Genomic DNA, 20,472 nt, shown 5'->3' with positions numbered 1-20,472 from the left:
GCAGATAAGATGGCAATCGGGATACAATTCGTGCAGCATGGAACTGCAGACGCTGGTTTACGCCGAAGATAGACACAAAACGCTGGAGTAACCCAGCGGGACAGGCAGCATCTCTGGAGAGAAGGAATGGGTGACGCTTCTGGTCCGAAGAAAGGTTTCGACTAGAAAAACGTCACCCAGAGATGCTGCCTGTCCCGCCGAGTTAGTCCAGCATTTTATGTCTATCTTCAGATTACAATTTACGCTCTGACAGAACATGCCCACAACGTGGACAAACCTAAGTGGAAAGTGTTACAATGCTTCAATATTACAAGAGCAAATGTGCTCAGCTTACGATAGATTTATCGTGTTGTCTCAACTCAAACGGCTTTGTAATCTGTGACTGATTTTTTATCGAGTTCAATGCAGCCAATGTTGTTTTTATGGAATGATTTTCCTATAAATAATTTAACCTTCACATTAATTTCTCTGTTTTCCTCTCTTCGTTTCTATGAGTTCGCACGAAATAAATAAAAAAACAATTGTGTCACTGACACCTGCAATTTGTTTACAAGTTTGTAAGTTAAAGGAGCAGAATCAGGCCATTCGGCCCATCAAGTCTACTCCGCCATCCAATCATGGCTGATCTATCTTTCCCTCTCAAACCAATTTTCTTGCCTTCTCCCCATAACCCATGACACCCTTACTCATCAAGAATCTGTCAACCTCCTCCTTAAAACTACCCATTGACTTGGCCTCCTCAGCTATCTGTGGCAATGAATTCCACAGATTCACCACCCTCTGCATAAAGAAATTCCTCCTCATCTCCTTTCTAAAGATACCTTCTTATATTCTGAAGTTATGTCCTCTGGTCCTGGACTCTCCCACTCGTGAAATCATCCTCTCCACATTCACCCTATCCAGGCCTTTCACTATTTGGTAAGTTTCAAAAAAGTTACCTCTTATCCTTCTAAACTTCAATGAGTAGAGGCCCAGTGTCTTCAAACGCTCATCATATGTTCACCCAGTCATTCGTGGGATCATTCTCGTATATTTGTGGGAGGATTCCGATGGTGACAGAAGCTAGTGGGCGCTCTGGCCCCTGGCTTCAGCACAGTACCAGCCCCTGGGTGGCACAGTGGCACAGTTGGTAGAGCTGCTGCCTCACAGCGCCAGAGAACCGAGCTTGATCCAGACCTCGGTTGCACGTTCTCCCTGAGTGACCGCGTGGGTTCCCTCCGGGTTCTCCGGTTTCCTCCCACATTCCAAAACCCGCGCAGTTTTGTAGGTTAATTGGCCACCGTAGATCGCCCCCTAGTTTGCAGGGAATGGGATACTGTAGCACTAATGTGAATGGGTGTTCTGTGGTCGGCATGGTCTCAGTGGCCTGATGGGCCTGTTTACATGCGGTATCCCTGAACTGAAACTGAGTTGTGCAGAAATGGACACCATGGTGTTTTATTTGTCGCATGCTCAACTGCTCGTTGCATATTTTTGCATATTGTTTGCGTATCTCTTTGCATATTTACACTTGTGCCGCCATGTTTTGGCGCCATCCCCGCAGCGCAAAATCCAGTCCGCCCCCGCACTTGGTCTCCTGATGGAGTTCCCGATCCAGGTAGGCCCCAGGCTCTGGCAGGGTCTTCCTCCATCGCCCTCGACCGGATCGGCCCGCGAACCGATGTCCTTCATCTCCTCTCCTCTCCTCGCCCGACCATCTTTGTGTCCCGGGAGGCGCCTCCTGCAGCCGACCTTGAAGGCGCCGGAGGCATTATCCCGGTTCACCCCTGCCCCCCCCACCCCCTTCCCGCCGGCTCTTGCTCCTCACGTCCAACGACTCCAGCGACTCCCACCCTCAGCAAGGCCAGCAGCATAATCGAGGACAAGTCTCACTCTTCACCCCTCTCCCATCAGGCAAGAGGTGCAGAAGTTTGAAAACGCACACCTCCAGATACCGGGACAGTTTCTTACCAGCTGTTATCAGGCAACTGAACCATCCTACCAACAACTAGAGAGTGGTCCTGAGCTCACAAGATACAAGGTACAAGAGAGTTTATTGTCATGTGTACCGGATAGGACAATGACATTCTTGCTTTGCATCAGCACAGAATATAGTAGGCATGAATACAGAACAGATCAGTGTGTCCATATACCATTATATAAATATATAGACACATGAATAAATAAAACAGATAAAGTGCAAATAACCAGATAATGGGCTATTAATGTTCACAGTTTTGTTTGAGTTAAGTTTAATAGCCTGATGGCTGTGGGGAAGAAGCTGTTTCTGAACCTGGACGTTGCAGTCTTCAGGCTCCTGTACCTTCTACCTGAAGGTAGCGGGGAGATGAGTGTGTGGCCAGGATAGTCCGGCCCATCTACTTCATTGGAGACCGTCGGACTATCTTTAATCGGACATTACTGGACTTTACCTTGCACTAAACTTGATTCCCGTTACCATGAGTCTGTACACTGTTGCCGGCTCGACTGTAATCATGTTTAGATTTTTCGCATACTGGAATAGCACGCAACAAAAACCTTTTCACTGTCCCTTGGTACACGTGGCAATATACCAAACAAAACTAGATTGGAATAATAAACTGAAGCAGATTTTGATTGTGTTGTTGCTTTGTTTCAGACACATTATTATTAGTTTAGTTTTTAGTTTGAAGATACAGTGTGGAAACAGGCCATTCGGCCCACCGAGTCCGCGCCGACCAGCGATCCCCACATATTATCAATACCTTACACACACTTGGGACAATTTACACTTATTCCCCGGCCAATTGACCTACAAATGTGCACGTCTCTGGAGTGTGGGAGGAAACCGAAGATCTCGGAGAAAACCTACGCAGTCACGGGGAGAACGTACAAACTCCATAAAGACAGCCCCTTCAGTCGGGATCGAACCCGGGTCTCTGGCCTGTAAGGCGGCAACTCTACCGCTGCGCCACCGTGCTGCCCTAACTTAATTTTGTTCTCCAAATAGTGGCGTGGGATCGGAATGAACAAGGTCTCCACGTTGCACCTCCCTTTCTGAAGATAGATAGTGACCCGGTACGTCACTTATCCGTGTTCTCCAGAGATGCTGCCTGACCTGCTGAGTTACTCCAGCGTTTTGTGTCCTTTTGCGTAAATTAGCATCTGCAGTTCCTTTCATCTACTCAGAATGAACTAATCTACTATTTTAAACTGCAATCGTCGCACTTTTGTACTTGGGTGTGATTGTGCTTTTGTATATTTTAAGAAAGAACTGCAGATGCTGGAAAAAATCGTTGGTAGACAAAAATGCTGGAGTAACTCAGCGGGTGAGGCAGCATCTATGGAGCGAAGGATTAGGTGACGTTTCGGGTCGAGTCCCTTCTTCAGACTTTTGTATAGTAGTTTAACTGGATTGTGTGCAAAACAATCTCGTTTGATGCCCCTTCTACACTGTCCGTGAACCTCCTCTCTTTTGATAACTCATTTTGACACCCTCCGCTTCCTCATCTCTGTGTCTCCCTCTCCCCCGACTTTCAGTCTGAAGAAGGGTCTCAACCCAAAATGTCACCCATTCCTTCTCTCCAGAGATGCTGCCTGTCCCGCTGATTTACTCCAGCATTTTGTGTCTGTACTCGGTGTAAACCAGCATCTGCAGTTCCTTCCAACACAAAGAATTTCACTGTGTCTATTTCCCCTCTGGAATAAAAGGCGCTATATAAATCCCATCCATTATTATTATTATTTTATCGTATTAACATTATTAGCTGTGAAGAGACTCTCGGCTTCTCTACCAGAGAAGACCTGGGTTAGTTTGATTGGAATGTTGAGCGGATCCAGTGACTAATCAACCACAAATACAAGACACTCTTGGACTGGAAACTCCACCATGGTTCAAAACCTGAGTAAAAACCTAGGTCCACGGGCATCTAAAGATTGAGGTCCAACAAGGTCCCCGGTAAGGCAATTGAGGTATCAATCTCCACCTTAAAAATATCCATTGACTTGGCCTCCTCAGCCATCCGTGGCAACGAACTCCACAGATTCACCATACTCTGATGAAAGAAATTCCTCCTCATCTCCTTTTCTTCTGAGGCTAAAATCGAGTGGTGGCGCCATCGAGTGTGGCAGCCTCACCAGCAGCTCTCCGTCCTTTCACCCTTTTTGTTATTTTTAGTCTGTCGAAAGGTATGTTTTTGGAGGCCTTTTAGCCTTTTTTAAGTGGGGGCTGGGTGGGGGGGGGGGGGGGGGGGGGGGGGGGAGAGGAAACCATTTCCCAGTCACTTCCTGGTCGGGGATGCGTCTTTTTCCGAGCCACATCTCCCCCCCCCCCCCCCCCCCACCCCCCCCCCCCCACCCCCCATCGCGGCCTACCATCTGGATTGGTGCAGCCTTTCCTGCAGCCTTCAGCAGCGGCGCAGCACTGGATTCCATCGCGGAGCGGACGATGCTTTACCGGGGATCGCCGTGTGGAGCTCCGGAGTGTTGGGGCTGCTGATCAACACTGTGGAGTTGGGGTTTGCGGAGCTTCCAGCACTGACTTTAACATCGCGGAGTCCTGGGACCCCATGCCGGGGGTCGCCAGTGTTGAATCTCCGATCAGCTCGGCCTGTGGACTTCGGAATCCGCAGTCTCCGGTAAGAAATAGCCGATTCGGAAACTTCAAGTCGCTGAGAGTGTTCTTCCGTTCCTACGCCGGTGCTCCGATCATCCCGGCGAGAGGGCCTGAACATTGGGCCGTCTGTAGCGGCGACTGCGTAGGGCTCAAAGGGGTGAACAAAGAGGCAAATGGCTGGGGATGTTCATGTTAAACTCTATAGTGATGTGTTCATTTTATTTTATTTGTGTGTGTGTAGTACTACGGTAACTCAAATTTCACTGCACCAATTGATGTATGTGACAATAAATGCAACTTGAACTTGACCACTGGTCCCAGACTCTCCCACTACTGGAAACTGAAGGTAGACACAACAAGCTGGAGTAACTCAGCGGGACAGGCAGTATCTCTGGAGAGAAGGAAAGGGTGACGTTTCGGGTCGAGACCCTTCTTCAGACTAGTCAGGAGAAAGGGAAACGAGAGATATAGACGATGATGTAGAGAGATAAAGAACATTGAATGAAAGATAAGCAACTGTTGAGCTATTGATTGACCTATTGAAGACTGGAGCAGGTGCCTAAAGTTATACTTCAAAGCTGCAACAGACTATCTGCAAACTAATCAAACGAAAGTCCCTCAACATAAACAAATGACTTAACTGCAACTTTGCTTCCTCTCAAGCAAATCTCAAGCAACTTCCATTAGGTTAGAAGTAATTTGTAGCCTCTATTACGACTTCAGCAATATTAGAAAAGAACGCTCTACTTTCTGCGCACGACTTTGAGAGAGAAATAATGCTCATTAATTTAGGTAAAAATGTTCAAGCCTGCTGTAATTTGATCTCGGTTGACAGATATTGATTGTGAATTTGCATTGTTTGCAGTCGCTATCAGAAATAATTTCCTTTATATTTCGTTTAATATTCATGAGAGGAGATGGTGCAGGAAGCGTAGTCCTGGTACCATATCTGCATGTTGATTACAATATTTCTGGCTCATGAAATCCATAATTTCCCAAACCAGATAATCAATTCAGGTGATAGCATGGTGTGTGCGGAATACCAAAGGAGAAGAGGAATTCTCAGTGCTCGGAATAATCTGCCGCTCGAGTTATTATTCAAGATAAGCCGCGGGGTAAAAATCAGCCATTACATAGACTTTTATTAAAGCTCAACTTGCAGAGGGCAGAGTAAGATTATTATATTAAGTATTATTATTATTATTATCATTGTTATTATTACTATTATTGTTTGTTGTGTGTGTTCATATGTGTGTATATACACACACACATATGTACACACACAACAAACAATAATAATAGCGATAACACCTGATACATCAGCCATGATTGAATGGTGGAGTAGACTTGATGGGCCGAATGGCCTCATATACACACACACAAACGTACACGCAATAAACAAACAATAATAGAGCAATAATAACAATAATAATGCCATTATTAATAGTCTGAAGAAGGGTCTCGACCCGAAATGTCACCTATTCTTTCGCTCCATAGATGCTGCCTCACCCGCTGAGTTTCGCCAGCATTTTTGTCTACCTTCCATTTTTCCAGCATCTGCAGTTCTTTCTTAAACATAATAATACTATTATTCTTTGTTTTTTGGGTGTACATAAGTGTGCGTGTCTGCGTGCATATATATATATACATACGCACACACATTACGCCGATGGCCTAATACTACTCCGATTCTTTATTACCTTAATTCTTGAGATTCTATAAATGCGTACAGCATTTAACTTTAATTTTGCACTATTGTTTATTAATGACCTTCCGTGAATCATTAGGCTAAAAGTGCGATGTCCATTTTCGTTTACTGTCACGTGTACCGAGGTACAGTGAAAAGCTTCAGTTTTTGGTGCGTGCTATCCAGTCAGCAGAAAGGCAATACACTCTTGTTTAATGACATGGTTGATAATCAGTTACCTCAAATGGCTTGCTTCATCTGTCATTTAATTCTTTTGACCCCATTCTATGGATTTTTATCCTTGCTTTATCCTTGGAGTACAGAGAAGGTTCACCAGACTGATTCCTGGGATGTCAGGACTTTCATATGAAGAAAGACTGGATAGACTCGGTTTGTACTCGCTAGAATTTAGAAGATTTATCCTTGCTTTTATCCTTGGAGTACAGAGAAGGTTCACCAGACTGATTCCTAGGATGTCAGGACTTTCATATGAAGAAAGACTGGATAGACTCGGTTTGTACTCGCTAGAATTTAGAAGATTGAGGGGGGATCTTATAGAAACTTTCAAAATTCTTAAGGGGTTGGACAGGCTAGATGCAGGAAGATTGTTTCCGATGTTGGGGAAGTCCAGAACAAGGGGTCACAGTTTAAGGATAAGGGGGAAATCTTTTAGGACCGAGATGAGGAAAACATTTTTCACACAGAGAGTGGTGAATCTCTGGAATTCTCTGCCACAGAAGGTAGTTGAGGCCTGTTCGTTGGCTGTATTTAAGGGGGAGTTAGATGTGGCCCTTGTGGCTAAAGGGATCAGGGGGTATGGAGAGAAGGCAGGTACAGGATACTGAGTTGGATGATCAGCCATGATCATATTGAATGGCGGTGCAGGTTCAAAGGGCCGAATGGCCTACTCCTGCACCTATTTTCTATGTTTCTATGCTTAAGGCTAGAGCGTGTGGAGGTAATTCGTCCCAATTAATAAGTTATGCCTGGAGTTTACAATCCAGTGGGAACTAATATTGTTAAAATGAAATGTTCACATACCGGCTTTGTTTGCAACAGCAACAGATGAACAAAAATAATTGGTAGCTCTTTGGACAGATTAATGCAAGTCGCTCATTATTGAAGCCTGTGTGGTTCTTTGAACATTACTTCTAATGCTACTTGATGAACTAATACTTCTGACATTATTGACAATAGTTTTGTGGCTTGTTGTTATTAGATAAAAACAAATCTAGACCGTGGTGGAACCAACACAGTCATAATGATTACAAGCGAGCCATTTACAGTGTATAGATACATGATAAGGGAGGAACTATAGATGCTGGTTTAAACGGAAGATATAGACACCAAAAGCTGGAGTAATGGGCCTGTCCCACTTACGCGACATTTTGAAAATCCAGCGGTGACCAGAAAGACGCTACGACTCTTTGGGCGACTGAGGAAACTACTCACAACCATACAGGCGACATTTCACGAGGTGAAGACTGTATGGTCATGAGTAGTCGCCCAAAGAGTCGTACCTTGTTCTGGTCTGCTGGATTTTCAACATGTTGAAAATTTTTGGCGACCTGCAACGACCTATGATGGGTGCCGGCAGTCGCTGAAAAAGTCGCGAAAGTGGGACAGGCCCTTAACTCAGTGGGTCAGGCAGCATCTCTGGAGAGAAGAGATTTTCTAAATTAAGTTCTAAGTTACCCCAGCTGTTTGTGTCCATCTTTAGCCTGTTAAACAGAAGAAACCATTGCCCCCACCCAACTATCCCAACCTAGCACCATCTCCATTTTAATGCAGCTTTTTAAAATTAAGGATTTTGTTGAAGTCAGGTGAAACGCTATTCATCATTGAATTGAGAGGCAGTGGTAAAATCTTTGTATTTTATTATTAAGAGAGTTGAGAAAAATGCCCAAAACCTACAGAGGTTTATTGGGGCGTGATGTGCTTTGCCACAGAGAGTGGTGGCAGGGATAATTATTTTGAAAAAAATTCAGATTAAAAATTAATAAATATTTGAAGGTCCAGATTTATGGGGAAGGAACATGCAGTACTCCAGTAAGTAATTAGTCTCACCATGAAGGATCAAATTACGTCTTTGCTGCAAACTCGTTTAGCTACTGGTTTTTGGGTCTTAAAGCCCTGTCCCATGGTACGGGTTCATTCCAAGAGCTATCCCGAGTTTTAGAAAAAGCACGGAGAATTAACGTAGCGGACGTTAATTCTCGGAGTCGGAGCTCGGGGACGTCTCTTAGCGCTAACGGCAGGTAAGCACGGGAAGACTCGCTGACGGCAGGTAGGCACGGGAAGACTCGTGAAGATTTTTCAACATGCTGAAAAATGTCCACGAGAGCCCCGAGTACCGATGAGTGGCCATTACCGTAAATCTCCGAGTTTGAATCAGGGCAAACTCGGGAGAATTCTTGGAATGAACTCGTACCGTGGGACAGGGCTTTTACTATGTACTACATTCAGTATTGAAGATAGACACAAAATGCTGGAGTAACTCAGTGGGACAGGCAGCATCTTTGGATAGGAATGGGTGATGTTTTAGGTTGAGACCCTACTTTGTGTCTATCTTCAGTGTAAACCAGCAACTGCAGTTCTTTCCTTCTACATTTAGTATTGATGTGAACTCACAGCAACAACCAGGAGCAGCCTAGGGCAGGTAACTTTCTCTTTGGCACTTAGTTTAGTTTAGTTTTAGAGATACGGCCCGGAAACAGGCCCCGCACACTAGGACTATCCAACACACACTGGGGACAATTTTTGCATTTACCAATCCAATTTGACTGCAAACCTGTACGTCTTTGGAGTGTGGGAGGAAACCAAAGATCTCGGAAAAACCCCACATGGTCACGGGGAGAACGTACAAACTCCATACAGACAGCACCCGAAGTCGGGATCGAACCCGGGTCTCCGGCGCGGTGAGCGCTGTAAGGCAGCAACCGCCACCGCTGTGCCACCGTGCCGCCCAAAATAGCAGGAGGTTGATGCAAGATGATGCAACTTCAAAGAGTTATTTTAGAGAACTGTTACTTGTATGAAGGGCTGTAAGGTTGTTTAGATTATTACACCCATCTCATCCTCCCGTGCAGATTTTATTTCTATTTTATGTTATGAGTTTGCGGAGTGCAGGGTAATTGCCCTTCTTGCGTTTGTTATGCTCATCATCTGAGATTATTCAGAAAAGTACAAAGTGCTGGGGTAATTTGGCAGGTCAGGCAAGTGGGGAAGAGCGGGCAATATTTTTGTTTTTGCACTTTTGTCTTTTGTTTATTTGATATGGAATTAAAAATGTTTTTGTCTAGTTTACAGATGCAGCACGGAAACAGGCCCTTTCGGCCCACCGAGTCTGCGCCGACCAGCGATCCCTGCATACTAACACTATCCTACAGGCACTTGGGACAATTTTTGAATTTTTACCAAGCCAATTAGCCTACAAACCTGTACATCTTTGGAGTGTGGGAGGAAACCGGAGATCCCGGAGAAAACCCAAGCAGGTCATGGGGAGAACGTACAAACTCCGTACAGACAGCACCCGTAGTCAGGATTGAACTTGGGTCTCTGGCGCTGTAAGGCAGCAACTCTACTGCTGCGCCACCATGCTGGCCCTGATTTTTTTGTCATTAAAAATATAATAAAAAGCAACTGCAGATGCTGGTTTATACCAAAGATAGGCACAAAAATGCTGGAGTAAATTGGTGAGTCAAGTGCAAATGTATTTGGCATTATTTCCAGCTTAATGCCAAATTTCCCATTGCATGGTGGCCAGAACTGAATGATACTCCTAGTGAAGCCTCACCTACTGTTCAATCATCTCAAAAGCCAAATTGTTAAAAATCTGCTGAAAGATTTTCACCAACAGAGTGCAACAGCAAGTGCTCAGTCCGCGTGGACCTACCTGATCTCCCGGTTGCTAAACTGTTTAATTCCCTTTCACATTCCCACAAAGACCTTCCTGTCCTAGGCCTCCTCCATTGTGAGTGTGAGGCTAAATGCAAATTGGAGGAACAGCATCTCATATTTCGCTTGGGCAGCTTACAGCCCAGTGGTATGAATATTGATTTCTCTAACTTCAGGTAAGCCCGGCATTCCTTCTCTCTTCGTCCCTCCCCCACCCAAGTCGCACCAGCTTTTTGTTCTCACCTAGCAAACAGCTAACAACTGCCTGTTTCCTTTATCATTGACACTTTTTTGCCTATCTTTCATCCATTTGTTCTATATCTCTCTACATCACCGTCTATATCTCTCGTTTCCCTTTTCCCGTGAAAGAGAAAGAGAGATAGAGAGAGGGGGAGAGAGAGGGAGAGGGGGAGAGAGAGTGAGAGCAAAGGGGGGAGAGAGAAAGAGAACAAGAGAGAGAGTGAGAGAGAGGGAAAGAGGGAGAGGAAGGCACAGAGGCAGAGAGAGAGAGTAGGAGTGAAATAGAAAGAGTGAGAGAGACAGAGACAAGGCAATAAAATATAAATGAATAGGATGCACGGTATGTAAATTTTAAATCTGCTCAAGTCGTCAATTATGTCGATCGCTCAACATAGCTGAATACATAAACATAAAATAAGACCTTACATAAAAGTAATTAAATAGAATCAGCCTACACAAAACTCAATCTACCATATAAGATTTAGAAAGGAAAAATGGCAATAAAAACTAATCAAGAAATAAAATAACACATTAACTGCAAGCTTTGAGACCGACGATATAAACAGGAAGACTATTCACAACAACGATTAGAAAATGAAATATATTGCAAGAATTATAATCAAATTAAGGTCAGCTAGTGTTTAATTATAGTGATGGGCGAAATTAATTTCATTAATTTAAAAAATCTGCATCCAGATTAATCTATTTGATATTATGGTATTCTTTAATTTTAAATCAATGTTCTGTTCATTTTGTGTCACTTACATAGAAAATCTTCACAGCTCAAAGGGTAATCTGGCAACAAAACAAACAAGATGTGTAGGAAGGAACTGCAGGTGCTGGTTCAAAGCGAAGATAGACACAAAAAAGCTGGAGTAACTCAGCGGGTCAGGCAGCATCTCTGGAGAAAAGGAATAGGTGACGTTTCGGGTCGAGACCTTTCCTCAGACTGAATCTGAAGAAGGGTCTCGACCCAAAAGCACACCTAATCATTTTCTCCAGAGACGCTGTCTAGCCCCGCTGAGTTGATAACTCAAATTTGTGGGGATGCAGTGGAAGAAGTGGAAGTGGAGGCCTTCACAACAAGCCAACAAACAAACATAGAACATTCTTAAGGGGTTGGACAGGCTAGATGCGGGAAAAATGTTCCCCACGTTGGGGGAGTCCAGAACCAGGGGTCACAGTTTAAGAATAAGGAGTAGGCCATTTCGGACTGAGATGAGGAAAAACTTTTTCACCCGGAGAGTTGTGAATCTGTGGAATTCTCTGCCACAGAAGGCAGTGGAGGCCAATTCACTGGATGTTTTCAAGAGAGAGTTAGATATAGCTCTTCGGGCTAATGGAATCAAGGGATATGAGGAGAAAGCAGGAACAGGGTACTGATTTTGCATGATCAGCCATGATCACAGTGAATGGCGGTGCTGACTTGAAGGGCCGAGTGGCCTACTCCTGCACCTATTTTCTACGTTTCTCTGTTTCCAAGCTCTTCAAAACAATTAAGAAAACGTTGGCACTTTTCTAAGCCTGATTTAAGTTGCTGTCAAACCTTGATTCGGAAACATTTACAACATTCAAAAAGCCACAAAGCGTAGCACTTTAAAACTATTTAAATATTTAACACTTTAACTCGGAGAAATATAAATGAACTAATACTAATCTGTCTCCTTGACAGCCATTGCTCTCCATGTAAATGATAAGATTTCCAATGGGTATAACTAGTTATGCTGAGGGAGTGGCAAGTGGAGTATTGTGTCAGTTTTGGTCACCCGTCTACAGGAAGGATGTCAATAAGTTGGAGAGAGTGCGGGCATTCAGGGACAGTCTCTTCCCAGCTGTTATCAGGCAACTGAATCATCCCACCACAACCAGAGAGCAGTGCTGAACTACTATCTACCTCATTGGTGACCCTCAGACCATCTTTGATCGGGCTTGCCTGGGGTGATGGTTGAGGCAGGTACGATTGTGGTGTTGAAGGGACCTTTGGATAGGCCAGGGGAATGGAGGGATATGGATCACGTTCAGGCCGATAGATCTGGTCATGGCATCATGAACAGTATTGCGAGCTGAAGAGCTCGTCCTTGTGCTTCATGGTTCTGTTAACACGTCAAATATATTTTATTTGCTATTTCTACAAGAGATAAGAGGAGCCGATTAGTCTAAATTCCAAGCGGCTGATTGCAAACAAAAGGGTTCAAGCCGCCTCACCTTGACTTGCCCGACGTAGATGTTTGCTTCCTCCTCCAGCACAGTGAAGTTCTTGAGAAAGACGACGTCGAACTTGGGGTCGTTATCGTTCACATCGGTCACCATTATGTTGACGGTAGTAGTGGAAGTCTGTGGAAAAGGTAAACAGGAGTCACTCTCCGTGGAGGGGTACTACTCAGAGGGGAAGGACAATGGCGGACGCGGTGTAGGGGGGGGGGGAACCACCGCGAAGGTAGGTGAACAATGGATACTTAGGGAGGGAGGGAGAACAAAGGATAATGGGGACCCGGTGTGGAGGGGGAGGGCTGGGGAAGAACAAAAGGAGGTGCCGGCGTGCTTTGTAACTTTATCAGGGCCGCTGTTTGTATACATTGTGTCGCTGTGCCTAGTCACATGTGACAAGAAAGTATCCCTATTCCAATCCAACTTGAAGGCACATGGGGATAAAACGGGAAGGCAATTTATCTCGTTCTCCACTTCAGAACCAAACGCGCACAAGATTCAGATTCAGATTCAATTTTAATTGTCATTGTCAGTGTACAGTACAGAGACAACGAAATGCATTTAGCATCTCCCTGGAAGAGCGACATAGCAAATGATTTAAATAAATAATAATAAGTGATAATAAGTGTCCGGGGGGTGGGGGGGTGATTGGCAGTCACCGAGGTACGTTGTTGAGTAGAGTGACAGCCGCCGGGAAGAAGCTGTTCCTGGACCTGCTGGTTCGGCAACGGAGAGACCTGTAGCGCCTCCCGGATGGTAGGAGGGTAAACAGTCCATGGTTGGGGTGAGAGCAGTCCTTGGCGATGCTGAGCGCCCTCCGCAGATAACGCTTGCTTTGGACAGACTCAATGGAGGGGAGCGAGGAACCGGTGATGCGTTGGGCAATTTTCACCACCCTCTGCAATGCCTTCCGGTCGGAGACAGAGCAGTTGCCATACCATACTGTGATGCAGTTGGTAAGGATGCTCTCGATGGTGCAGCGGTAGAAGTTCACCAGGATCTGAGGAGACAGATGGACCTTCTTCAGTCTCCTCAGGAAGAAGAGACGCTGGTGAGCCTTCTTGATCAGAGTTGAGGTATTGTGGGTCCAAGAGAGGTCATCGGAGATGTTGACTCCCAGGAACCTGAAGCTAGAAACACGTTCCACCTCCGTCCCGTTAATGTGGATGGGGGTGTGCGTGCCGCCCCTGGACTTCCTGAAGTCTACAATGAGCTCCTTGGTCTTCTTGGAGTTAAGGGCCAGGTTGTTGTCAGCGCACCATGCTGCTAAGTGCTGGACCTCCTCCCTGTAGGCCGACTCATCGTTGTTGCTGATGAGGCCAATCACCGTTGTATCATCTGCATACTTGATGATGGTGTTAGTACCATGTACAGGTGTGCAGTCATAGGTGAAGAGGGAGTAGAGGAGGGGGCTCAAGCCCCCTCAAGCTATTGAATCAAGCTATTCCTTTTAAACTTTTGGCATTAAAAAGCCGCCGTTGGTAATAAACACAGAGTGTGAAAGTCGTTTGTCACGGCACCCTTTTAAAACCTGCAAATACTTCCCTGCGAAAATCACAGGCAGGAAATAAATTGGGATAATGAATCAAACCAGTGAATCATGACCAGTCCACTGCGTTGTCTGTAAAAAAAAAAAATGTTTAGCTCCAAATATATATACATATTGTTCGCAAAATATTCCTGACATTCTGGTTCGAGTTCATTAACTCCTCCAAACCTGCTCTCCGTATATCAATGGATCACCATCAGCAGCGGAAAAACTGACAGCTTTTTCTGTGCTTTAATTCAGTTAAGCAGCAATTTACGAAACTTTGGAAGCACAAAACGCTTTCAATTTATGATTTTGCTTTGTCGGCTTAGTTTAGTTTAGATTAGAGACACAGAGCCGACACTGGCCCTTCGGCCCATCGGGTCCGCGCCGACCGGCGATCCCCGCACGTTAACACTGAACTACACACACTGGCGACAATTTACAATGACACCAAGCCAATTAGCCGACAAAACTGCACGTCCTTGGAGTGTGGGAGGAAACCGGGGATCTCGGGAAAAACCCACATGGCCACAGGGAGAACGGACAAACTCCTTGCTTACAAGCAGCCATAGTCAGGATCGAAACCCGGGTCTCTGGCGCTGTAAGCGTTGAAAGGTAGCAACTCTACCGCTGCACCACCGTGCTGCCCACTTGTGTAAATTATTTTATAAACTGCACATGGATAGGAAAGGTTTGGAGGGATGTGGGCCCAACGCGGGCAGGTGTGACGAGTGTAGATGATGCAACTTTGTTGGCATGGGCAAGTTGGGCCGAAGGGCCTGTTTCCGTGCTCAGCCTGACTCGATGACTCAGCGATTTGTTCCACTGCAACAATCAACAATGCCTGTCTGTATTTTTGCACAGTCATTGTCCAGGGGAAATTGCAAACACCTTTGGTAGTCACATTGGTCCAGACCACAAATGAAAGGAGAACCACTGGTACATCAATCACTCAGAAAACTATCTTGAAAATCGCAGACAATGCAGTCCTTGGTCCCCTCTGTGGCGTTTGATGTGAATGCAAGAGACAGCATGATTCAGTAGGGATTTAGTTTAGTTTAGTTTAGAGATACAGTGAGGAAGCAGGCCCTTCGGCCCACTGCTTCCGCGCCGACCGGCGATCCCCGCACACTATCACTACCCTACACACACTAGGCCATCCAAGTGTCGGAAGGAACTGCAGATGCTGGTTTACACCGAAGATAGACACAAAACGCTAGAGTAACTCAGCGGGTCAGGCAGTATCTTTGGAGGAAAGGAAGAGGTGCCGTTTCGTGTCGAGACTCTCAGTGTGATGAAGGGTCCCGACCCAAAATGTCACCTATTCCATTTTCTCCATGGAGGCTGCCTGATCCGCTGAATTACTCCAGCTTTTTGTTTCTGTCATCCAGGCTTCATGCTGCAGATTGTTATCCCAGCAGCTTATTGACTTCACAGGAAGGTTGCCTCATGGTGAGCATGGATATCTACTTTTACTATAAGTTAGATCAAACTTGGCCACCACTGGATAGGGATGTTAGTGCATATAGAAATATGCTCCACTGTTTGTGATTACGCCATTTTACCTGCTTGGCCATAGTGGTAGTTGGTATTCAGCACAAACCATCGACTAAGAAAGTACTTAGGAGGGGATTAGGCGGTGTGAATGCACAGACTCTTTTACCCAGTTTAGGGGAATCAAAACGGGAGGGCATATGTTTCAGGTGAGAGATTTAAAACAAACCTAAGGGGCAACTATTTCACTCAGAGGGTGGTGGGGGTATGGAAGGAACTGCCAGAGGAGGTAGTTAAGGCAAGTACTATGATGAGATACAGCGTGGAAGCAGGCTCTTCAGCCCAACGAGTCCACACCGACCAGGGAACAGCCTGTACACACTAGTTCTATCCTACACACCAGGGACAATTTACAGAAAGCGATTAACAATAGGCAATAGGAACCAGCACCGCCAGTCAATGTGATCATGGCTGATCAACCGCAATCAGTACTCCGTTCCTGCCTTCTCCCCATATCCCCTGACTCCACTATCTTTAAGAGCCCTATCTAGCTCTCCCTTGAAAGTGTCCATACAACCGGCCTCCATCGCCTTCTGAGGCAGAGAATTCCACAGACTCACAACTCTCTATGTGAAAAAGTGTTTCCTCATCTCCGTTCTAAATGGCTTACTCCTTATTCTTAAACTGTGGCCCCTGGTTCTCGACTCCCCCAACATTGGGAACATGTTTCCTGCCTCTAGCGCGTCCAAACCCTTAATAATCTTATATGTTTCAATAAGAGTCCCTCTCATCCTTCTAAACTCCAGAGTGTACAAGCCCAGCCGCTCCATTCTCTCAGCATATGACCTACAACCTACAACCCTGCACGTCCTTGGGATGTGGAAGGAAACCGGAGCACCCAGAGGAAACCCACTCGGTCACAGGGAGAACGCACAATCTCCATTCCACCAGCACCCCTTATTCGGATTGAACCCGGGTCTCTGGCGCTATAAGGCAGCACCTCTACCGCTGCGCCACTGTGCACTGTGGTAAAAGACACTTGGTGACGCACATGGATAGAAAGGATTTAGAGCGATATAGTCTTAGTTTAATATTATCTCACATACCGAGGTATAATGAAAAGGTTTTTTGTTGCATGTTTCCTCGTTACCAAAAAGACTAAACATGAATATAATCGAGCTGTCCACAGTGTGCAGATACAGGATATGGGAATAACGTTTAGAGCAAGATAAACTAAAGTCCGATTAAAGATAGTTCAATATGGACCAAATGCAGACAAATCGATGCAGGCTCTACTTTGTTCTGCACCTTCCATACCTCTAGTTTCCCCCTCCCTGAGTCTCAGTCTGATGAAGGATGTCGACTCGAAACGTCACCTGCTCCTTTACTCCAGAGATGCTGCCTGACCCGCTGAGTTACTCCAGCATTTTGTGCCTATCAAACGGGACTAGCTTAGATGGGGCATCTTGGTCAGCATTGACGAATTGGGCCGTAGCGCTTGTTCCAGAGCTGTATAATGGGCCTGTCCCACTTTGGCGAGTTTTTCGGCGACTGCCGGCGATTGTCATGGTCGTGGCTGGACCCCCCCCCCTACGACATTGCCTAGGACAATGTCTACAACAACCTACCTCCTTGTCGAGGTCAAGCTACAGCAAGCTACCGACAACTGGCGACTATTAGGACGTCCACCTACGACCACACCTACGACAGCTTACGTCCACAAGCTACGACAAGGTAAGACAATTCAGTCGCCGGTACCTGTCGCCGGTTGACGTAGGTAGTCGCCAATGGAATTCACCGAAGTCAGCACCGGCGACAGCCTACGTCATCCAGAACAAGGGGTCACAGTTTAAGGATAAGAGGGAAGTCTTTTAGGACCGAGATGAGAAAATCATTTTTTACACACAGAGTGGTGAATCTGTGGAATTCTCTGCCACAGAAGGTAGTTGAGGACACAGTTCATTGGCTATATTTAAGAGAGAGTTAGATGTGGCCCTTGTGGCTAAAGGGATCAGGGGGTATGGAGAGAAGGCAGGTACAGGATACTGAGTTGGATGATCAGCCATGATCATATCGAATGGTGGTGCAGGCGCGAAGGGCCGAATGGCCTACTCCTGCCCCTATTTTCTATGTTTCTATGTTTCTATCCTGTCGACAACCTACGACAACACCTACATCAGTCTACGATAATTGGCGTCAAGCCCACGGGCGCCGACTGTCACCGAAAAGTTTTGAACATTTCAAAATCCACGATTCTTTGGGCGACTGAGGAGACGGTACAGGCGACACCCCGGCGACCATGTGGCAACAGCCATACAGGCTGTATGGTCGTGAGAGGTCTCCAATGGTCGTGAGAGGTCTCCAATGGTCGTGAGAGGTCTCCTATGGTCGTGAGAGGTCTCCAATGGTCGTGAGAGGTCTCCAATGGTCGTGAGAGGTCTCCTATGGTCGTGAGAGGTCTCCAATGGTCGTGAGAGGTCTCCAATGGTCGTGAGAGGTCTCCTATGGTCGTGAGAGGTCTCCTATGGTCGTGAGAGGTCTCCAATGGTCGTGAGAGGTCTCCAATGGTTGTGAGAGGTCTCCAATGGTTGTGAGAGGTCTCCAATGGTTGTGAGAGGTCTCCAATGGTTGTGAGAGGTCTCCAATGGTCGTGAGAGGTCTCCAATGGTCGTGAGAGGTCTCCAATGGTCGTGAGAGGTCTCCAAAGAGTCGTAGCGTCTTTCTGGTCGCCGCTGAATTTTCAATATGTTGAAAATTTCGGCGACCTATCACGGGTGTCGGCAGTCGCCTGTAAAGGTCGCGTAAGTGGGACAGGCCCTTAACTCTTTGAGTGGGAAGAGAGCATTTATCAAAGTAAAAAGGCACCAGCTGTCTTGTCGAAATGTCGCGAATGGCAGTTACTCAAGAGCAGCATAAACGTGATTGATGCGGGCACTGTGATGAAGTGAAAGGAAGTTAAGCCACAAGGAGATGGTTTAAAAAATGCAGAAAGGGCCACAGTTACAATGATAGATATCTGAAAGGAATAAAAACTCTGTCATGCTTGGGTGCAATCCCTTGTCCATAATAAAAAATATAATAAACTATCCCCTGCATTATGCAAGTTGATCTTTAGAGGTCAGGGAGAGGCAGATCAATCTAAGAATAGATCAGTCTGAACAAAACCTACACTGATCCTCCTAGAGGTAAGATTCAAACAATTGCAGTTGTGCTTATTCCTAATTGAATCCTCAATGATGCATTTGAAGAATATTACATGTCAATGTGTAGATCAACACAAGTAGTCATGGAGTCATGCAGCGTGGAAACAGGCCCTTCGGCCCAACTTGCCCATGCCGACTAACATCCCCATCTACATCAGTCCCACCTGCCTGCGTTTGGCCCCTATCTTTCTAAACATAACCTATCCATGTACCTTAAATTCAGGTTTTCATGTACCTTGTTGTGCCTTGTGGCAGACCAATTTCCCTTTGGAGATAAATAATGTTTGATCGTATCGTGTCGCACCTGACCAATTTTTTTTTTAATGTTGCGACAGTACCAGCCTCAACTACCTCCTCTGGCAGCTCGTTCCATACGCCCATCACCCTTTGTGTAAAAAAGTTGCCCCTCAGGTTTCTATTTTTTTTTGTCTAATTGTAGTCCTGTAGGTCTGTGTCCAAGATGGCTGCCGTGAAGGGAGAGTGGACGCTGGCGCGCTTTGGCTGCCGCTGCTCTCTCTTCACACTGTGTTTTTGATTTTCTGTTTTTGGATTGAATTCTGTTTTTAATTTGTGTCTCTGTGATGTCTTTATTACTTCTTATATTCCGATTATATGTTTTTATTCCGATTACTATGTAAGGTGTCCTTGAGATGTCTGAAAGGCGCCCATTAAATAAAATGTATTATTATTATTATTATTATTAAATCTTCCCCTCCTCTCCGTAAACCAATGTCCCCCCGATCTTAGTTCCCATCAGTTAAATATAAATGTGACATGTAGGAAGGAACGGCAGATGCTGGTTTAAACCGAAGATAGACACAAAATGCTGGAGTAATTCAGCGGGTCAGGCAGCATCACTGGAGAAAAGGAATGGGTGATGTTTCGGGTCGGAACCCTCCTTCTAGCCTGAAACATCACCTATTCCTTTGCTCCAGTGATGGGACCTGACCCGTTGGGTTACTCCAGCATTTTGTGTCTAAATAAAAAGCTGATCCTCACAAAATAGGCTGTTGAACAAAATTACTTTACGATCAGACTCACTGCACTGAATTTCTGAACTAGACGCTACTTACAAAAGTTCTGATTCAAATGTGGAATGTTTCCAATTATTCAATTTTAATAATGGAATGCAAGGAATGAACGGGAATACTGACAGCATGGTTTGGATTCAATATAGAAGTGTTGTGTAAATAAATGTATGCCGCATATTCCCAGGGAAGCATTAGCTGATGACCGGATCAGCCAATTCAGGACAGAATTGATAATGTATTGAGTGGGTATACAGTGATGGACGAGGATGAGAGGGATATCACAGGGTATGACCTTTCTCAAATTAGACTCTTGAAACCAAGCAGATTGATGTTCATGGCTCTTTTCACTGTTTAGTTTTAGTTCATCAGGTCTACTGCGCAATGCAGTGACTAGTGGGGTGCCGCAAGGCTCGGTGCTGGGACTCCAATTATTTACAATATATATTAACGATTTAGACAAGGGAATGAAATGTAACATCTCCAAGTTTGCGGGTGACACAAAGCTGGGTGGCAGTGTGAGCTGCGAGGAGGATACTATGAGGCTGCAGGGTGACTTGGATAGGTTGGGTGAGTGGGGCAGATGCATGGCAGATGCAGTTTAATGTGGA

The 20,472-nt window shown here is 45.6% G+C and overlaps 1 protein-coding gene across 1 annotated transcript in view; it reads right to left on the bottom strand.

Moving 5' to 3' along the window:
• The window catches only part of pcdh15 (protocadherin related 15), a gene marked incomplete at its 5' end in the record, with an annotated part of 501,491 nt that overhangs the window by 266,817 nt on the left and 214,202 nt on the right, over positions 1–20,472 (bottom strand). Inside the window, one exon of the mRNA XM_033034471.1 lies at positions 12,603–12,731. Coding sequence (XP_032890362.1) covers positions 12,603–12,731 — 129 coding nt within the window. The remainder of the gene's footprint in view (positions 1–12,602; positions 12,732–20,472) is intronic.

The sequence above is a fragment of the Amblyraja radiata genome, chromosome 15, assembly GCF_010909765.2.
Source record: "Amblyraja radiata isolate CabotCenter1 chromosome 15, sAmbRad1.1.pri, whole genome shotgun sequence".
NCBI lineage: Eukaryota > Metazoa > Chordata > Chondrichthyes > Rajiformes > Rajidae > Amblyraja > Amblyraja radiata.
Note: the sequence above shows the minus strand (reverse complement) of the source record. Positions and strands in the feature narration are given on the sequence as shown.